The sequence below is a fragment of the Eublepharis macularius genome, chromosome 7 (assembly GCF_028583425.1).
Source record: "Eublepharis macularius isolate TG4126 chromosome 7, MPM_Emac_v1.0, whole genome shotgun sequence".
NCBI classification, from domain to species: Eukaryota; Metazoa; Chordata; class Lepidosauria; order Squamata; family Eublepharidae; genus Eublepharis; species Eublepharis macularius.
The window spans coordinates 68,947,144-68,967,504 of NC_072796.1; the positions used below are offsets into that span (position 1 = coordinate 68,947,144).

Here is a 20,361-nt window from a genome sequence, read left to right on the forward strand (position 1 = left end):
CCAAGGCTGACCCTGCTTAAGTTCCGAGATCTGACAAGATTGGGTTTGCCTGGGTCATCGAAGTTAGGGCCTGGTAATGTTTATGTCTGGATTATTATAATTGAATTATTCTGTGTAGTATTTTTCTCGGATATGACTGTGTACCAACATTTTACACTGGGCAGATTTTACAAATGAAACATTTGAAAGCCATTTTGTGAGGTTCATTGGAAGAAAGGATATAAAGAGAATATAAACAAATGAACTAATAAATGAGTGTGATTTGCTACAGCTCCCTCTGTTAAGTGGTGTATATTGAATGTTTAGAACTAATATACAATATTACCAATAAAAGCTGGTGCAGTTTCATGGGATAATCAAGAATATGCAATGTATTACATCATGATTATTTATTCCTTGATTTAATTTTTTATTTATAAGAAGCTTTCCCAGTTATCCAGTTAACTGACCTATGTTGGTTACATTTCCCTCTTTTTTAATAAATTTATATGCACAGGATTTTATACTACTACAAATGACTTGATAATAGCCTTTGTCATTCACCAGGTTTATTTATCAATAGCATCAGGTTTATTTTGCTCAACATGAATGCTATTAATCTGTATAAAGTCCAAATCCTTATTTTATTTCCCTGATCTGTTTGTTCTGTAACAGAAATCACCTGCCATTAAAGTCACACATTTTAAGGGATGCATGGGTGAAGTATCATTGAACGGCAAATCCGTTGGACTTTGGAATTACATTGAAAGGGAAGGCAAATGCAGTGGTTGCTTTGGAAGGTGAGAATTGGAAACAGTACTTGAAATGAATTAGAATTTTCCTTAGGGGTGTGCACAGGGAAATAAATTGGTAAATTTGGTTTGGTAATACCAAATTGGAAAAAAAAATGGTATTACCAAACCAAATGTACCAGTATTTTTTCCTGAACTAGAGAATCAATTCAGTATTTGGGGAACACCAAATTGGGAAAAAATGGTATTCCCCAAATACCGAATTGATTCTCTAGTTCAGTTTGGTATCACAGAAATATTTGGTAATATTCTGCTGTTATTTCCTATGGAAAATTCAATTTGGGTTTTTTACTGGTGGCCTGGGGAGGGGATCATTTTTTGACTGAATTTCACCAAATTTGCAGGTGAACTACTAACTATCATCTAACTACCCCATAAGTTTCATAAAGATTGAACCCTGGGGCCATTTTATGTGGCCCTCCAAAGAAGGTGCCCTCAGCCCTACTTTCCACTCTCAAGAGATGTGGAGATCACCACTTCCACAATCTCTTCCTCCGCCATCCTTTCCTCCTGCCTCACCATGAAAGGCCTCCTTGCTGGCCTCAGAGAAAACTGGGGAAGTCTCACTGATGGTGGTCCCCTCTGCCAGTTCCTCCAACATCCTTCGGGTACCTGAGTTCAGCATGAGGGATGGAAAACTCATGTCCCCCATTCCCACCCCAAAAGAGTCCTGCTGCCTCTCCTCCTGCTGCTGGGTCTCAACAGCTGGAGGAGGGGAGCAGCAGGCCCCTGCCCAGTGCCAGCTTCTGCTTCAGCCATCTGTGGTGGGGGTGGTGCTCCTGCAGCTGCCTCAGGAAAGAGGGCATTGTAAACCCTCTTGCTGTTACCAGAAGCCAGGCTGATGAATGGCAGCTGTGCTGGGGCAAGCCTTCCCTGCTCAGGTGAGAGGAGAGCCACAGCCTCCCCTTTCCCTCTAATCTTATCCCTCACTTTTCCCCCAGGGCCCCTCTCTTTCCTGTCACTCATTTTTCTGCCCTCTGAAACCTACACTAACTAGTAACTAACTTTATTAAAAAGTTAAACCACCCAAAGCACCTAGCCAAAAATGAGTTTCTTTTAAAACCTACTAATCTTAAAAAAGCTTGCTTTTTGTGGGTTTAAACCTGGACCCACAAATCTCTTTTTAAAAGGCCATATTTAGGTATGTGGTGGCACTACAGTAGCAAGCAGCTGAATTCCTCTTCAAGAATGAATCTACCGCTGAACCCCAATCTACAGGTAAAGCTATGACAAAAAAACTGCTTCTAATGTGCCTGGCCTGGCAGGCCAGAGGTGGGCAGGGAAAGCCTAGTTAAATGTCACTAATGGATGGCCTATATCTCGGTAGAATTTGACTAGAACCTGAACTCTTCTTAATTCCTACACAAGCCTATTAAAGGGGCGGGGGACCTCTCTTTGGTCCCTAAAAGCTACCAATTAAGTTTTGCTTTGCAAACACTTTTTAAAAGTTCTTAAAAACACTTTTTAAAAATTCACACTTCACAGCCTTCTCAGGATACTCAAAAAGTATACCCAAACACCACTAGGTAATTTAAGCTAAACTGTACCAAACACCCCAGCAAACATCTCACCCCAGAAGAACAACAACCCTGAAACAACAACAATTGAACACCAAAGATGCCAACAGAAAACAGAAGAACCCAGCAAAAACACTATAAAGAAACATCTTTCCAATCCTCAACAACAAGGGAAAACAGCCCCCCCCAAGAACAACCAGCAAAACTAGCTGAATTTAATAAAATTAATTGGAACTATAACGCCAAACAACAAATCACCCACAAATCAAAACAAAAAGACCCCTTCCCTTGTTGTTATAAGTGAAATGAAGCAGTAACCAACTTAAAACCAAAGCCCCCACAAATGCCCAACCAAAGCACCCCCCCCAAAGAAAAAAAATCAGTTTTTAAAATCCAAAGAAAAAACCCTTTTCCCTCCCACCTCGAACCGTATTCATTCATTTGTTTCCCTCTATCATTGTCTTCCACCAGCAGGTGAAGACTTCTTTGTTTCATTTGGAATATAAATGCGCCAATCCGAGCGTACATTCATCCTGTGCTGTGCCAGCTGCACTGGCTCCCAGTGGAGTTCCGGATCTGGTTCAAGGTGTTAACCTTGGTGTTTAAAGCCCTTCACGGACTGGGACCTGCATACCTGCGGGACTGCCTCTTCCATTATGTCCCCTGCAGGGTGTTGTGCTTTGCAGACAAGCAACTCCTGGTGGTCCCCGGCCCGAAGGACATCCATCTGGCCTCAACCAGGGCCAGGGCTTTTTCTGTCCTGACCCCGGCCTGGTGGAATGCTCTCCCACTGGAGATCTGGGCCCTGTGGGACCTGTTACAGTTTTGCAGGGCTTGTAAAACAGAGATGTTCTGCTGGGCCTTTGGCTGAGTGCCAGCGGGTGTCCTCCTTCCATCTAAGACCACCACATTTTCGGTGGCTGCCATTGGCCATCTGCTATGCCCATATATGGACTCCCAATATTTGTTTAAATAGCCTGCTCCTGGACTATTTTAATGACTTTAAAATTTTTTACTGATTTTATGATTTTGTGACTTTTAATGTATTTTTTAAATGTTGTTAGCCATCCTGAGCCCATCTGTGGGGAGGGCGGGGTATAAATCAAATCAAATAAATAAATACATACTCCCAGTAACTGTTACTGGACCTCTTCCTGGCTTTGGTGTTGTGTGTTTATGTGCTTGTGTTTTTATTGGATTATCTTATTTTATGTTTAAATGTTTTCATAGTTTCTTGGGCACCCTGTTTGAATGGAAAGGCAGCATAAAAATGTTTTAAATAAATTTAAATAAATAAATAGTACAGATGGGTAAACCATGCTTTGTCTGAACTAGTCTAATAATTACTAGTATGTTTTAACAGGGTTAGAAATGTGGATTATGTCATTATTTCATTCACATATTTTTCTTCCTTTTAAATAAATGGTTTTAAATAGCATCATGAAGTTAGTCTCTGTGATCTTTAGCTTTTAATAGTTATATGCAACAAACATCCTGTATGAGAATAAATCATTTTTTTAAAAAAAATATTCATAAATAAGGTGGTTGTTGTGGATTTTCCAGGCTGTATAGCCATGGTCTTGGCATTGTAGTTCCTGACGTTTCGCCAGCAGCTATGACTGGCATCTTCAGAGGTGTAGCACCAAAAGACAGAGATCTCTCAGTGTCACAGTGTGGAAAAGAAGTTGGCAGGTAATTTATATCTACTCAGGAAGGTAGGGTTGGGCTGAGTCATCCTGTAAGTTTTGATGTTGTATCCCTGTTTACTAAGGTCCCGGTAAAAGACACAATCACACTTATTAATCAGATTTTTCCAGAGGATGTAACAGCCTTATTCCACCATTGTATGACAACCAGTTACTTCCAATGGGATAACAAATTCTATGAACAGATGGATGGGGTGGCCATGGAAAGCCCTCTCAGCCCAGTTATAGCAAACTTCTACATGGAACATTTTGAAAAAACAGCTCTAGAATTAGCACCCCACAAACCTAGTGTATGGTTCCGGTTTGTAGATGATACCTTTATCATTTGGATCCATGTTGAGGAAGAATTGATGGAGTTTTTAAACCACCTCAACAATATCCACCTGAACATACAATTCACCATGGAGAAAGAAATCGGGGGGAAACTTCCATTTCTAGATACCTTGGTCATCTGCAAAGCAAACTTTCAGTTAGGTCACAAGGTCTACAGGAAACCAACTCACACAGATCAGTACTTAAACAAAAACTCCAATCACCACCCTTGACAGAAAAGAGGCATAATAAAAACATTAGTAGACCATGCAAGACAGATATGTGAACCGCACTTTCTCAACGAAGAAACTAATCATCTAAACCATGCACTTCAAGCAAATGGATACTCCAGATATGAAATCAGAAGAGCAATTAAACCAAAGATAAATCAAACAACCAAGGAAAAACAGTCTCCCACAGGAAAAGTGCTTTTGCCAAATATCAAAGGAATCACTGATCAGATGGGAAAGCTTATGAAAAAGCACAACCTTCAAGCAGTATTCAGACCCACCAGAAAAATACAACAGATGCTACGATCAGCAAAAGACAGTAGAGACTCCCTCACCTCTGCAGGAGTATACCGCATACCCTGCAGCTGTGGACAAGTTTACATCGGGACCACAAAGCGTAGCATCCAGACAAGAATAAAAGAACATGAGAGACACTGCAGACTTGGCCATCCGGAAAAATCAGCAGTGGCTGAACATAGCCTAACTCAAACAGGACACAGTATCCTATTCCAGGACACTAAAATACTGGATAACACTTCCAACTACTTTGTCAGATTGCACAGGGAAGCCATTGAAATTCATAAGCATAAGCACAATTTCAACAGGAAAGAAGAGACCTTAAGAATGAATAGAGCATGGTTTCCAGTCCTGAAAAACACCAGGCTAACAAAATACTCTATACCCAACAATAGCCCTGCAGAGAAGATTAGCATATCAAGCACCAATCCATATGCAAAAGAACCTCCTCAGAATACAGTGAAGCCTCCCTCCATTAGCATTCCACACCCTGGGAAACTCTTACAGGATGACTCAGCCCAACCCTACCTTCCTGAGTAGATATAAATTACCTGCCAACTTCTTTTCCACACTGTGACACTGAGAGATCTCTGTCTTTTGGTGCTACACCTCTGAAGATGCCAGCCACAGCTGCTGGCGAAACGTCAGGAACTGCAATGCCAAGACCACAGCTATGCAGTCCGGAAAATCCACAACAACCATCGTTCTCTGGCTGTGAAAGCCTTTGACAATACATAAATAAGGTGTTTGTCTGTAGCAGTAGGAAAAGAGCAAGAATCTAGTAGCACCTTTAAGACTAACAAAATTTGGGATAGGGTGTGAGCTTTCGTGACTCAAAAACGGTCATACCATACCACAAATTTTATTAGTCTTGTAAGTGCTACTGTATTTTTGTTCTTTTTTACTGTTTATAAATAAATATTACTTATAGCCACAAGAGGGAGATACAGGATTATTTAAGAAATCACAAAAGCTCCAGCACAGGGAAGAATAAACCATTTCACAAACCATTTTGAAATATTGTCATTTAAATCTATACAAACACTGTGGAAGTGTTAACGATTTTAGTATAATAATATTCTTCCATCAGGAGTTTGGCTCATCATGCTAATGAAAATGACAGGCAAATTATGTTAATTATGTTATACAAGTTTGCAGTGAATACATCCCCACATACATTTCAGAGGCCACCTTGAAAACAAGTTGTTTGTTGCCTGCTTGGAAGTATACCATTTCATTGTCCTTTTGTGTGGCAGCTTGTTGTTCTGACCCCTGCAGCACAAGCTCATGCTTTTCAGCCAGTAGCACAAGAGCTGATGGTAAGTGTTGCCTGGTGGGAAAGAAAGCTGCAGTTCATCTCTTTTGTTTCCTTTGCTTTCCTAGCCTGCAGGATGAAGACGCTGCATTCCACTTTGATGGCAGTGGATATTCAGTGGTGCAGAAGGCGCTTCGCTCCACTGTGACCCAGATAATTGTATTTTTCAGCACTTTCTCACCCAATGGTCTCTTAGTTTACCTGGCTTCTAACGGCACAGTAAGAAAACTGATTTAGTTTTAAAAGCATTTATAGCTAGTTAGTCCGAATTACAAACAACATAATACATTTAAGATTCACTGTGGCCGAAAACTAAAATAAAATAATGGTATTTTCCCACCACATAGGAATTCAGAATCAGTATTGACCAGACCCTGATTTATAGATTTTTGCTGTCTTCATTGGATGTAAATGCCTCTGATGAATAATTTTCATCGCATTCTTCATAAGTAGAAGGGAAACTGGAAAAGATCAAAAAAAGATGAAATCATGATGTAAAATAAAAATTGAAACAAAGCAATGGAGCATGTTTCTTATGAGGAAAGGCTATAGTCTGAGATTTGTCAGCCTAGAAAAAGGACAGCTAAGGGGGGACATGACAGCAGTTCATAAAATTTTGCATGGGGTACAGAAAATTGGCAGACAAATATTCTCACTCTCCCACAATACTAGAATTCTGAGACACCCAATGAAGTTAGTGTGCAGTAGGTTCAGGACACACAACTACTCAGTCAGAAATCAAAGTGTGCAATTCATTTGCCAGAGGATGGAGTGACGGGCCACAAGCATAGCTGACCTTAAAGGACAATTTAGACAGATTCATGGAGGATCAGTCCAGTCTAGCTATGCCCACATTCAGAGGCAGGAAATCTCAGAATATTAGTGCTAGGTGGCAGCATCAGGGAAAGGCTTTGGCCTCTTTGCTTTGTTGGCCTTCTGTGGCAACTGATTGGCAGACAATGTAAAACAGTATGTAGGACGTGACAGGCCACTCGGCTGATGCAGCAGACTGTACTTATGTTCCTATATTTAAATGGGTCTATGGTCTTTCTGATGTATATTCACAGGCTAAAAGGTATGAAGTGGTGGGATTTTTAAAAAATATAACTACTGCCTAGATTTTTGATTAATTAACAGTGCAATCCTATGCAGCGTTACTGCAGTTTAAGCCCATTGAAATGGGTTTAAAGTGGACTAACTCTGCATAGGATTGCTCTCTATTTATATCTGCGTTATTTTCATATGTCCATGTATCAGGTGGTGGGTAGACAAATGCCATTTTTTATTTGGTAGGTTTCTCTTCCTTTTACCATTTTATGTTGCATGCCTCAGAGCTTCTGTAGCATTGGGGCTAAGAGTTGAGCTATGAAGGAGGAAATCCCTGCCATGAATTCATGAGCTTCTCTTAAATGAGCCTCAGCCTCACGGCCACAGGCCCCACCTGCAGCACGGAGCATAATCATACAGACTATCTTTCATGGCTGTTGTATGGATTTTAACAAGATAATGTGTATGAACACTATGAAGTGCTGTGTAAATTATATGTACTGTAAAATGGCTTGTTTTAATGGCTTATTTTTATAGCTATATCTTACAATTAAAACAATAAATTGTCTTGAGCAGGACTCTGAAGAGGTGGCATAGAAATCTCCTGAATAAATTAAAAAACTACTTTAGTCACCAAGGGCAGGAAATTCTCAGTTTTATTTTTTTTTGTCTTAAAAAGGCAGAAATCAAAACACAATATGTTGTGTGTCCTCACGTGTGCACATGTGCTATCAAGTCGTAACTGACTTGTGGCAAGTAACCCCCAGAAAAGTGCTTTCAAGGCAAGTGAGGAGCAGGAGTGGTTTGCGATTGTCTTCCTCTGCAGAGCCACCCAGTGATCTTTGGTGGTCTCTCCCATCCAAATACTGACCCAGCTTAGCTGATGAGATCTACCATGCCTTTCCACTTCAATACCTTAGCACAAGGAAATTTTTTTCACACTAGTGTTAAAATATATTTGTGTACATATTGGGCAAATGCACTTTTCAGTAAAAAGTATTTTCCTATAAACACTGACACATTGTTTCTTTCTTTTTTTTTTTTTTTTGAAAAAATTTTTATTGGGTTAGAATCCGTTATTTTTACATTACATTCAATTTTCCCCAAATTTTTCATTTCTAACCCCCTCCCTTTCCCCCCCCTTTTGTTGACTTCCAACAGCTTTCCCACCCTTTGTCCCTTTTCCCTTACTTCTATTAAATTCCTCTATCTAAAACAGATATACATTCTCCATTATATTAAGCAGTACATCCTTAACTACTTTTCTTGTTATATACCCAAACTGTAAGTCTTTGTTTCCATCTTGGATAAACAATTTATCCCATTTCCCAGTTTTAAATATTTCTATATATCATAAACCTATATATCCTAACCATAAAAATCTTACATTTAAATCAAACAATTTGACTTATTCTCTATATATTACTCATTCTATCTTTTTATGGTAATTCTATATAGCTCATCACATAGTCAATCAATTTGACTCATCTGTACATTCAGTTTGGTGCATTATATAAATCTTATCAAAGAAAGAAAATATTGTTGGTTACTCAATCCTTATATTTAAACCTTATCATTAATTATTTTCTATCAATAATCTATCTATTAACCTATATATATATCTATATATATATCAATCAGTTAATCTAACTGCTTATAAATTCACATTTATCTCTTCCTCCCCCGGTAAAGTCACCCCCCTCTATTATACTTTTATTATACTTCAGTAGTTCTCAAACTGCCACAGTTTTCCTCCCACCTCCCATTTCTTCTCCAGATATTGTTTCAGCTTCTCCCAATCTGTGTTAAACTGCCCTGAGTCCAGATTTCTCAGTTTTCTTGTCATCTTGTCCATCTCTGCCATATACAGCAATTTGTAGATCCAATCTTCAATAGTTGGCACTTCTCGTACTTTCCATTTTTGCGCATACAAAAGTCTAGCTGCTGCTGTCATATAAAATATTAACGTCCTATGATGGGCTGGAATTCCCTCCATTCCCAAGTTTAGTAGCAGGAGTTCTGGGTTCTTATTTATTTGAAATTGTAAAATTTCACTCATTTCTCTTATTATTTCCCCCCAGTACTGCCTGGCTACCTCACATGACCACCACATATGATAGAGGGAGCCCTCATGCTTCTTACATTTCCAGCATTTATTAGAAGTGTTCAAATTCCCTAGCGCAATCTTCTTTGGTGTCATGTACCAACGATAGATCATTTTGTAAATGTTCTCTTTAATATTAGTACATGTCGTTGTCTTCATTGTAGTTTTCCACAAGTATTCCCATGCCTCCATTGTTATTTCTTTATTAAAATTTATAGCCCATTTCACCATCTGTGTTTTAACTGTCTCGTCCTCGGTATACCATTTCAACAGTACTTGGTATACCTTGGATATTCTTTTCTTGTCTTCTTTAAGAAGGGTCTGCTCTAGTTCCGAATTCTCTGTTCGTATACCCCCCTTTACAGAGTCCGAGTTATATAAGTCTCTAATCTGTCTATACTGGAACCAGTCGTAATTGGGTGATAGTTCCTCTTGCGTCTTTATTCTAAGTTTAGATGCTTCAGTTTTAGTTATTTCTTTGTACGTTAAACATTGTTGTTCATTATCAACAGCTCTCGGATCTATCACCTCATATGGAACCACCCACAAGGGAGTTCCTTCTTGTAAGTAAATTCTGTACTTCTTCCAGATTATATATAAACTTCTCCGTACAAAATGGTGCAGGAACATCGAGTTGACCTTTACTTTGTCATGCCATAGGTATGCGTGCCATCCAAATATTTTTTTATATCCCTCTAGGGCTAATAGTTTCTTGTTCTTTAATGTCATCCACTCTTTCAACCAAACTAGGCAGATTGCATCATGGTAAAGTCTCAGATTGGGCAGTTGCATTCCGCCTCTCTCCTTTGCATCTTGTAATACTTTTACTTTCACTCGAGGCTTCTTGCCTGCCCAAACAAAATCTGATATTTTCCTCTGCCATTTTTCAAATTGTTTAGAGTCTCTGATGATTGGTATTATCTGTAGCAAAAACATTACTCTTGGTAACACATTCATCTTAACTGCTGCAATCCTGCCCAACCATGACAAATTCAGTCTATTCCATTTAATCAAGTCTCTCTCTATCTGAATCCATAGTTTTTCATAGTTGTTTTTAAATAAATCTATATTCTTTGCAGTCAGTTCAACTCCCAAATATTTCACTTTGCTTGTTACTTCACAATCCGTAGTTTCCATTAACAATTGTTGTTTCTGCTTAGTCATATTTTTACATAATATCTTTGACTTCTTTTTGTTGATATAAAAACCTGCCAAGTCTCCAAACTCCTTGATCTTATCTATCACTTTTGGCATGTTCTCCAATGGGTCCTCTACAATTAACATTATGTCGTCCGCAAATGCTCTGACCTTATATGAATAGTCCTTTATTTTTATTCCACGAATTTCCTCATCTTGTCGTATTTGTATCATCAGAATCTCCAATACTAAAATAAACAACAGTGGAGACAATGGGCAACCTTGTCTTGTTCCTTTACTAATCGTCAGTTTCTTAGTCACTTCATCATTCACCACAATTGCTGCAGTCTGGTCTCTGTAAATTTCCTTGATTGCTCTGATGAATCTTTCTCCCAATTGTAGCTTTTCCATAGTGGCAAACATAAAGTCCCAGTTTAAATTGTCAAACGCCTTTTCAGCGTCAACAAAGAAGAAACCAACCTCTTTATCACAACGCTTGTCATAATATTCAATAGCATTGATCACTGTCCTTAAGTTATCTCTTATTTGTCTGTCTGGCAAAAAGCCTGCTTGTTCCTCTTCTATGACTTCCGAGAGCCATCCCTTCAGTCTCTCCGCCAATATCTTCGCAAAAATTTTATAGTCATTATTAAGTAGCGATATAGGTCTATAATTTTTCACGTTGGTCAAGTCTTGGCCCTCTTTTGGGATCAATGATATGTTCGCTTCACTCCAAGTATCTGGAATCCTTTGATCCCTAAAAACTCCATTCATCACCTCTTTTAGGAATGGTGCCAGTTCATTAGCCATTGTCTTATAAAATTTAGCCGTAAGTCCATCTGGCCCTGGCGCCTTTCCTAGATTTGCGGATTGTATTGCCTTGCTTATTTCCTCGTCAGTTACTTCACTGTTCAGTTTATTTCTCCAAGCTTCCGAGATTTCTGGAAGTTTGGTTTTCTCCAAATATGTCGCTATTGATTCTTTATTTACTTCTTTCTTATTGTACAGCTTAGCATAAAATTTATAAAAGGCTCTACTAATGGTAGTCTGCTCCATATACGTTTTGTTACAAACGTATTGTCTTCACAAATTTTGTTTATTATTTTCTTTTCCCTTCTCTTCTTCAATTGCCATGCCAGGTACTTCCCAGGTTTATTGGCACCCTCAAACGCTTTTTGATTCAGTCTTTTAAGATTCCACTCCAATTCTTTATTACTCATTGCTGTTAGCTGCTCTTGCAGTATTTTAATTTCCTGGTATAATTTCTTTTTCCCTGGTCTCTTTTTTAGCTGTATTTCTTTGGCTTTTATTTTCTCCTCAATCTCTTGTCTTTTCTCCTCTTTCTTCTTTCTTGCTCTACCATTTAAGTCCATTAGTATGCCCCTTATAACCGCCTTATAAGCATCCCAAACTTTATTGGTTGGTACTTCTTTATTCACATTATATTGTATAAAAAACTTTGTCTCTCTTCTCAATATTTCCATATTCTCTCTTTCCTGTAACAAGTCCTCATTTATTCTCCATGCTTTCCTTTTTCTCCTTTTTCCTAGTTTCCACATAATTGGATTGTGATCTGAGCCTACCATCGGCATTATTTCTACCTCCTTAGTCCATAACGCTAAGTCTTTTGAGGCCCAGATCATGTCAATTCTTGATAATGTAGAGTGCCTTGCAGAATAAAAAGTAAACTGTCTACTTTTAGGATATTCTCTCCTCCATACATCTTCGAGAGTCTCTTGTTGAATCAACTCAAAAAAGAGCTTTGGCAATAGTCCTCTTTTCTTTTGTGCCGTTGTAGTCTTTTTATCTAGTTCCAAGTCTGTCACTCCATTGAAGTCTCCAGCAAGAATTATCTGGTCATATGAAAGGTCGTCTAAATGCTTCCTCAAATCCTCAAAGAAGCTTTCTTTTGCACCGTTAGGTGCATAAAGTCCGACTACCAACACTCTCTTTAAATTCCAAATACATTCCACTGCTACAAATCTGGCTTCCACATCTCTCATAACAAATTTTGGCTGTAGCTCCTCTTTTATGTACAACACCACTCCTCTTTTTTTCTTGTTGGAGGCCGCTACAAATTCTTTGCCCAATTTTCCAGATTTTAAATATTTTACATCCTGCTTTCTAATATGGGTCTCTTGCAAACAGACAATATCACATTTTTGTTTTAGTAGCCAGTGAAAAATATTTTTCCTCTTATTCGGTGAGTTTAGTCCATTTACATTCCAAGATATTACTTTACATTCCATGCTCATAGTCTTGTTGGTAAGTCTTTTTCATTGTCCTTAATAAATCGCTCCATCTCTCGCTCAGATCTGATACGTTTTTTGACCCATTGTTTCTTTGATTTGCTAACTTTGTTTCTTTTTCTGCAGCGGGATTTCTTGTCTCTGGAGCTCGTTGATGGCAAAGTTAAACTAACTGTTGATCTTGGTTCTGGTCCTCTTACTCTTAAAACAGAACGTCGTTACAATAATGGAACATGGTATAAGATTTCATTCAGTCGAAACAAAAAGGAAGGTAAAGTATGTTAAGAGAAACAGGATGAAAGGACAGAATTTTACTCTTTTGCAAGCAGATTTCCAAATGTATGCAAATCCATTAAAAATTAAGTATTAAGTTCCATTGATGAAATCAATAGGATTTAAGGTACTGCAACATGGAATTAAACTTCCCAATCATGCGGGAAGGGGTGTTGTACTCAATGCATTGTTAAATTTGTTTAGTACCCAAACAAACCTTTTTCTGTAGAACTGTGACTATCAAAAACTTGCCTTCATTTGAGGCCTAACCCATTGCAGTATGTCTTATGGTTTTGTATTTGAGCTTCAGATTTATATTGTATTTTAATGTAATTTTAATTTGTTTTAATTGTTACCTCTGATAATTTTGTATTTTATGTTCCTCTGTTTCATTTTTCCCCTTTTTCTTCTGATTGTAATGACCTTTGCTCATATTCATAAACTTCTCTTACACTGCAAATCACTTGATAGGCTTGGGTTGAACTTGAAGGCAAGCCTTGAGAGTAGCATACCTGTTTTCATAGCAAGCTCATCCCACCCTCCAACTCCCTCAGCTCTGCTCTTACAGATGCTGTATTAATGTACAATAGCTTGTTCTGCAGTCTCCTAGAAACCAGAAAAGTGTTTGTCCTTTTGATGAAAAATTACAATGCATAATTGTCAGTTTTCTGTCAACATTTCAGTGTCAGTCTCACAAGTGTGTGAAATGGCAGGGTGTACATTACAAGACACTTTGTTGTTCATGCATGTTTGGATTGATTCTGATCTCACTGATTCCTAATTGTGGTGCCTAAACCAAAGTTCTTAGAGGGAGTTCATCTACCTATTTACCTTAACACTTAACTGAATGACTCTGTTACTTTTTTCATTATTGTTGTTTACGGTCCACCTTCCTCACTGAGAATCAAGGTGGATTACACAGTATAAATCAACATGATCAACAGCTGACATTCAATAAACAATACAATAGGGCATAAATTGCAGAAATCCAAAACAAAGCAGATACAGTGCTGAAACAAAATATAAGCAATTTGACATGATACTTAAGTAGGAACATACTTACAGCAACAGACAGTACGCAGTAGTACAGTCTGCAGTCCCTTTCCCGTTATAAAAGCATCTAGCTTAACCATTTCTTTATAGTATGGTCCTATTACCTGTATAAAAAAGCCCTCCTGAATAATTCAGTTTTGCATAGTTTGCAGAAAGCTAGGATAATGGAAGCTTTTCTAACAATCAGGCAGGCCATTCCATAAGGTGGGGGCCACTACAGGGAAAGTGTGTGTATGGGCAGCTGATGATTTTGCTGATTTGCAGGGTGGTACCTGCAGAAGAGCTTTCAGATGAGCAAAACTGCCATGGCAGAGCATAGGGGGAGAGGTGGTCCTGAAGATATGCCAAGGGTTTTGTATGTGATAGCCAGTACTTTAAACTGAACCCAGTAACTGATGGGTAGCCAGTGAGTGATATAGAATGGAAATTACATACTTGCTCTGCCTTGCTCCTGATACACTTTCCTGGGAGTAAGTCCCATTGAATATATTTCAGTAGGAATCTGAGCAGACCTACTTAGGATTGCTCTCTAGCAGTGTGATCCTATGGAAAATTACTGTAGTCAGCCTGCTGATTTCAGTGGACTATATAGAATTGCACTAAAAATGTCTTTAAGTCCAAATACTTTGATTTCCCTTATAGTGGCTTGGACTATATATTTCAGATAGTGAGACTTTTTGTAGTGGGACACTCTGCAAAGCAACATAAGTTTAGTGATTTTCATCAGAGCCCATCCACATACCAAGTGAGGTAACAGAAGGATTTAGATTAATGTTAAACCCATTCTGATTCAAGCGTGCAGTCTGGAATTGAAGCTTGGTGACTGGCAGGAGGAAATCGGAGAATATCAGCTGGATCTCATCCAGAGGTTTTTATCTATGGTGCTTAAAATCCATGACTCACAATTAAATCGTTTTGTGAAGCATGAAAATAAAAAGGATTTCTTGATGTTAGTTTATGATTTCTGAACCATTAGGAAATGTGCTGCATAAATGCTTTTGGACTTCAGTTTGCAAGCCATGAAGGATAAGAATGTGGGAGGCGTTTAAAAAGACAGTGAAGAATTGAAATATCCATTACCTGTTGAAGAGATAAATAGTCTCCAAAACAGCAAGTAGGCCATATGCTACATATTAGGTCTTCAGGGAAAGGGGACTTTGTAGAAGAATTGGAACAGCTTAATAAAAAAAAACACTAAAATTTCTTTAGCAATTGGTTTGAATGAATCACAAAGGGATGTTTTTTGCCTGTTTGTTTTTCGGTCATGTTTACTAACATCAGCCACAACAGGGGAAACTATCAGGTATTCATTCCTATTTGCTAATTTTTGATTTCATTACCCTCAGGGATCTTGGCAGTCATGGATGCTTATAACCTCAGTTCTAAAGAATCCAAACAAGGAGAATCTCCTGGAACAGCCTCTGACTTGAATCGTTCTGATAAGGATCCAGTTTACATTGGCGGATTGCCACGATCAAGGGCAGTGAAGTAGGTTTAAAAATATTTCCTCCTTCCTTGCTTAAGGAACATAAGGTCAGTTCAGACACAATGTGAAATTGTGGTTTATTTTAACTGTGGTTAGTTAGTGAAATCAGAAATGGTTCTGCAGACAATCACTAAATCCTGGCTTTTATCAACAGTTCCTGGTTTCAGCACAGTCGCTTTCCCCATCTCTCCAGTAGGCAGCTGGCTGCTCTCCCAGGTTGCTTTGCCCCATGGAACTCAGGGCAAAGCCTTGCTGCATCACCAACTTCCTTACTATGGGCCAGAAGCAACATGAGAATGAGGAAGTTTCTCTTGGGAATCTTCCGCCACTTTTAGACTGGCACTCAGCCACAGATCCCCTACTCCCTTCTTGGAAGCTGCCTTAACCCTTTCCTCACAAAAATACACAAGCTGCCAATTTCAGTGCCCCTCCACACAAAGTCTGCCAGAAACAATCCCAAGCATCCTATCTATGCTGCAAGCTATATATGATGCTTGCATCCAATACTGGTGTCTCCTCCACCCCACACTAGTCTTACTCATATGCTCCAGCAGATTTTGACTCAGTTATAAATAGGGTGCTTTTGTTAACCACTTCATTGCTGGAGCACAGACTATTCAGAATGCCAGGACATGTGACATTTTCCTTCTTGTAATGCATGGAAAGTGCCTGCTCTCTTGCTGGATGTGTGGCATTGCTGGCAAACAAGCTAGGATGCATGATTTGTGCATAACGCGAAGCCATAGTTTAGCTTTACTGTGGTTAATAAACCAGCTTCACATCCTGGCTTCATAGCCTGGTTTGAAGTACCCTAACTTAACTATAGTTAATGTAGTTTCAGCTTGGTAGGTAGTGTAGATTCAGATAGGTACAAGCTATCTTTAAGACTAACACAATTTAGTCTTAGTGACTAGTGAGCTGCAGCTCACTATCTGAAGAAGTGAGCTGTGGCTCACAAAAGTTCATACCCTGCCACAAATTTTGCTAGTCTTATCGATGCTACTGGACTCTTGCTCTTTTCTACTGCTACAGGCAGACTAACACGGCTACCCATCTTGAGCTATCTGAAAATCTTGTTGGTCTCTAAAGTGCCACTGAACTTAAATCCCATACTAAGTGTAGTGGCCCATATTTGGACAATCAATTAATTATAGTTAAATTAAACCATGGTTAACTGTTATGTTAAAGAATACCAACTGTTTTCCTTCCTGCAATTTGTTTTGAGTGTTAAACATCATAATAAACATCTTAGGACTTTTCACATGCTTCTCTCCCCCCACCCTGCCATATTGATTTCCATAGTCTTATTTCCAACAAAATGCATATAAACTCCTAATACCTCAGTGCAAAAATACTTTATAACCCTGTGAATGTATTCAAACCATATATCAAAAGCAGTTACACACCCTTCTAAGCCCATTGACTTCAAAGGACTTAGCAGAGTGTAACTTTGTTTAGGATTGCACCACTAATCTGAACACCAGTTTGGAGAACTGTGGAGGGGAAGGAAAGAGGCCTATTGGAAGAGACAAATGAGAAGAAAAGATTGCTTTCTGAGTTATGAACAACTTAATTTGAAAAGGGGTCACTGTACGTTTGTATTTATTCACTGTCAGGGAGTACTCACTATGTTCTGTAATGCTGGAGTTTCAAGTAAAATTGTGTAATCAGACAACTCTCTGTCTTAAATAAAGTAACCCTCAGTTCCAATCTAAGCAGAGAGACCATTCTAAATCCATTGTCCAACTTTGTCCCAAAATACAACTTTTATTATGCAATGTTTTTATTATGGTTGTTGTGGGTTTTCTGGGCTGGATTGCCGTGGTTTTTATTATGTTTTATTTTGTAAACTACCTTATTTTATTCATTTTTATTTTTATTTATTTTCTTTGGATTTCTATTCCACCCTCCCCACGACGGGGTCAGGGCGGATTACAACATATTAAAACACATCAATTTATACAGTTAAGAACCATGAATATATTAATAAAAAAAACATAGTATATTATAACATATTTCACATATAAAAATATATATTCAGATATATATTTAGATGGCGGCAATCGATAGCAGCAGATACAACTCGACACGATAAGGTGGTAGACAACCTTAGTAGGGAGGGATTCAGATTATATTTTCATCATTTCCTCCGTTTTTCAGCCAGGGGAGGCCAAGCCTGACTTCAACCATCTGCCTGGCAGAACATCTCTGTCTTACAGGCCTGGCGAAATGATATCCTGCTGGGCCCTGGTCTCAGTAGACAGAGAGTTCCACCAGGCTGGAGCCAGGACCGAGAAGGCCCTAGCTCTGGTTGAGGCCAGGCGGGCCTCCTTGGGGCCAGGGACCACTAATAGGTGTTTCTCTCCCGATCGGAGCATCCTCTGGGGCACATATACCTCCAACAATGACTCTGGAGAGACAGCATAGAAATTTTCTAATAAATAATGAAATAAGGGCCTTAGAAGAATGTAACTCTGCTTAGGATGGCACTGTCTGTTTTTCTCCCAGTTTATTTTTGCTTACTAATTTCTCTTTTAGGAAAGGAATTAACAATAGAAGATATGTGGGATGTATTAAGAATTTAGAAATATCTCGTTCTACCTTTGACTTACTTAAAAACTCATATGGTGTGAGGAAAGGCTGCATCTTAGAGGTAGGACATGCAACAATTTGATTGAATAAATTATTGCTGCTTGATGCTGAGAAGTTAATCAGCAGCATATAATGACTTTACGTGATGTATTGTTAGCTTGTTGATGAGGTGCATTGCCTTTCTCTAGTACTTAATGATCTAAATCACTAATTATTTCTCTTCTTTTGCAAAACAGCCTATACGTACTGCAAGCATTTTAAGCAGTGGTTACATTGAGCTACCACCTAAGCCCCTTTCACCAGAATCTCAAATTATGGCCACTTTTGCTACTAAGAAAGCCACTGGCATTATCCTTGTGGGGCTTAGTAAAGGTGCAGAAAAGCGAAGACGCAGGCAAGCTCACTTGGTATGTATTCTGCCATTCTTAGACTTAGGCTTTTATCTAGAGTAGATGTTTTTGGTGAGTACAGGGATTTCCACCCATTGAGCCTGATTTTCCCACCTTCTCCCTCTCGCAGCGGTTCAAAATGCCCACGAGATCCTGTGTTTGGGGCAGAAGGAACATCAGTGAACAGGATTTCAGGGCACATTATAGGCTGCTACAGGAGTGAGGAGATGGGAAAATTGTGCTCTGTGGGTAGAAATCCTTGCACATGTGGAAAACTTAGAGCGGGACCACAAGCGACGCCTGACACAGGTTGGACACTAGTCAGCTTCCCTCAAGTTTTGATGGGAAATGTAGGCATCCTGGTCTTGCAGCTTGACTCTTTGACTACTGTCCAATGGACTTTTCAACTGTCACTTGTCCAACATTCCACAAAGCTGCCTACTTTTCCCATCAAAACTTGAGGGAAGCTGGCAAGTGTCCAACCTGTGTCAGGCGTCACTTGTGGTCCCACTCTTAGTCTGAATCAGATCCTTTAACTAATCCTTTAGCTCTTGCATTTTCAGATGTCTTAATCCTGGTCTTTAAGTTAGAACTGTAATGTGTTCAGAGTTTTACACTCAAGTCTTTGAGAGGGAGCATCTCATTAGTTTGGGTAGACATTCTCAGGATGGTAGAGATTCAGCTGAGTAGCATCTTTTTATTAAATCTGCTATCGTCAACTTTTCTGGACTGTCCACACCATGAAATGGCTAATGATCATATTTTGAGAGGGAAAAAAATGGTTTTCCTTCTAGATCAGGCTGACTAATGCCTTTAGCATTTTATTTGCCTTCTCACTTTTATATATGGCATAGTTCATCTACTTGAACTACCTGGGAGGGGTTTTTTAAAAAAACTAATGTATATTGAGCATGAAAGAGTCCTGAAGTGAATTCTCCATCCCATTTTCAAATTTGTGCTTCTAGCATGGAGCAATATATTTTTGGCTCATTTAATCTAGATGGCATGAAAGACTTTCTAAGTTTAAAGGCTTCTGCCTTTAAGGTGTTGGGTTAGTTTGCCTTTCAAGCTATTCTAATTTATCTCATGTCTTTAGTTTTGTGTTGGTGGTGTGCATGCAGCTTCCAGTGGACCTTTTGGAGTGGGACTTTCCCTCCCTGCTGCAGCTCTCTGCATTTCCTGAAATTTTGTCACTGAACCATCAGGAACAACGTAGAGAGCACAGAGGAGGGGTATCTGCAGAGGGATGAAGGAATCAGTGGAACGTGATGCCCCTTTTTCCAAAGACTTAGGCATTCTTAAGTCTTTACAGCTGCATAGTTAGATACATGCTATTGTGATGCAAATGCCGTGTAAAGAAAGAGAATAAACACTAACATGACCACTAACATGTTGTTAGCCCTTCTTTTCCGTCATGTTGACTGATGGTCACCTGGCAGTGCATGTTAATGCTGGGGACAGAGGAAGTACACGGAAGGTCACGGTCCATTCTACTAACGGAAATTACAGTGATGGGCAAGAACATTCCGTTATCTTGACTCGGAATAAAAGGTATACACTGAAGCACTTGTTTTAATTAGAGTATTGCTATCAGTTTAGCATATTCCCTACAGAAGCGATTTAGCTCAGTTCATTTCAGTGCAATAATCACAGTTGTGTTTTCTTGTTGTTCATGTAGGAATTCTGATTTATATGGTAATTGCTTACAGCATACCAGCTTCTGATTAAGTTGCACATGAAAGCTTTCTTGAAATCTCTAGGCACTTTGAGCTACTAGAGGGAATCACATCAAACACTGATAGAAAAAGTAAACACAAATAACTGTTTTTGTATTTACATCACATTTACATTATTCGACCATGA

At 39.0% G+C, this 20,361-nt stretch overlaps 1 protein-coding gene across 1 annotated transcript in view; it reads left to right on the forward strand.

The window, feature by feature from the left end:
* LAMA1 (laminin subunit alpha 1) overlaps nt 1-20,361 on the forward strand; it is a gene marked incomplete at its 5' end in the record, with an annotated part of 132,054 nt that overhangs the window by 96,258 nt on the left and 15,435 nt on the right. The window contains 7 exons of the mRNA XM_054985784.1: nt 655-779; nt 6,237-6,387; nt 12,832-12,976; nt 15,378-15,519; nt 18,056-18,170; nt 18,346-18,516; nt 19,898-20,049. Of these exons, the coding sequence (XP_054841759.1) occupies nt 655-779; nt 6,237-6,387; nt 12,832-12,976; nt 15,378-15,519; nt 18,056-18,170; nt 18,346-18,516; nt 19,898-20,049 (1,001 nt within the window). The remainder of the gene's footprint in view (nt 1-654; nt 780-6,236; nt 6,388-12,831; nt 12,977-15,377; nt 15,520-18,055; nt 18,171-18,345; nt 18,517-19,897; nt 20,050-20,361) is intronic.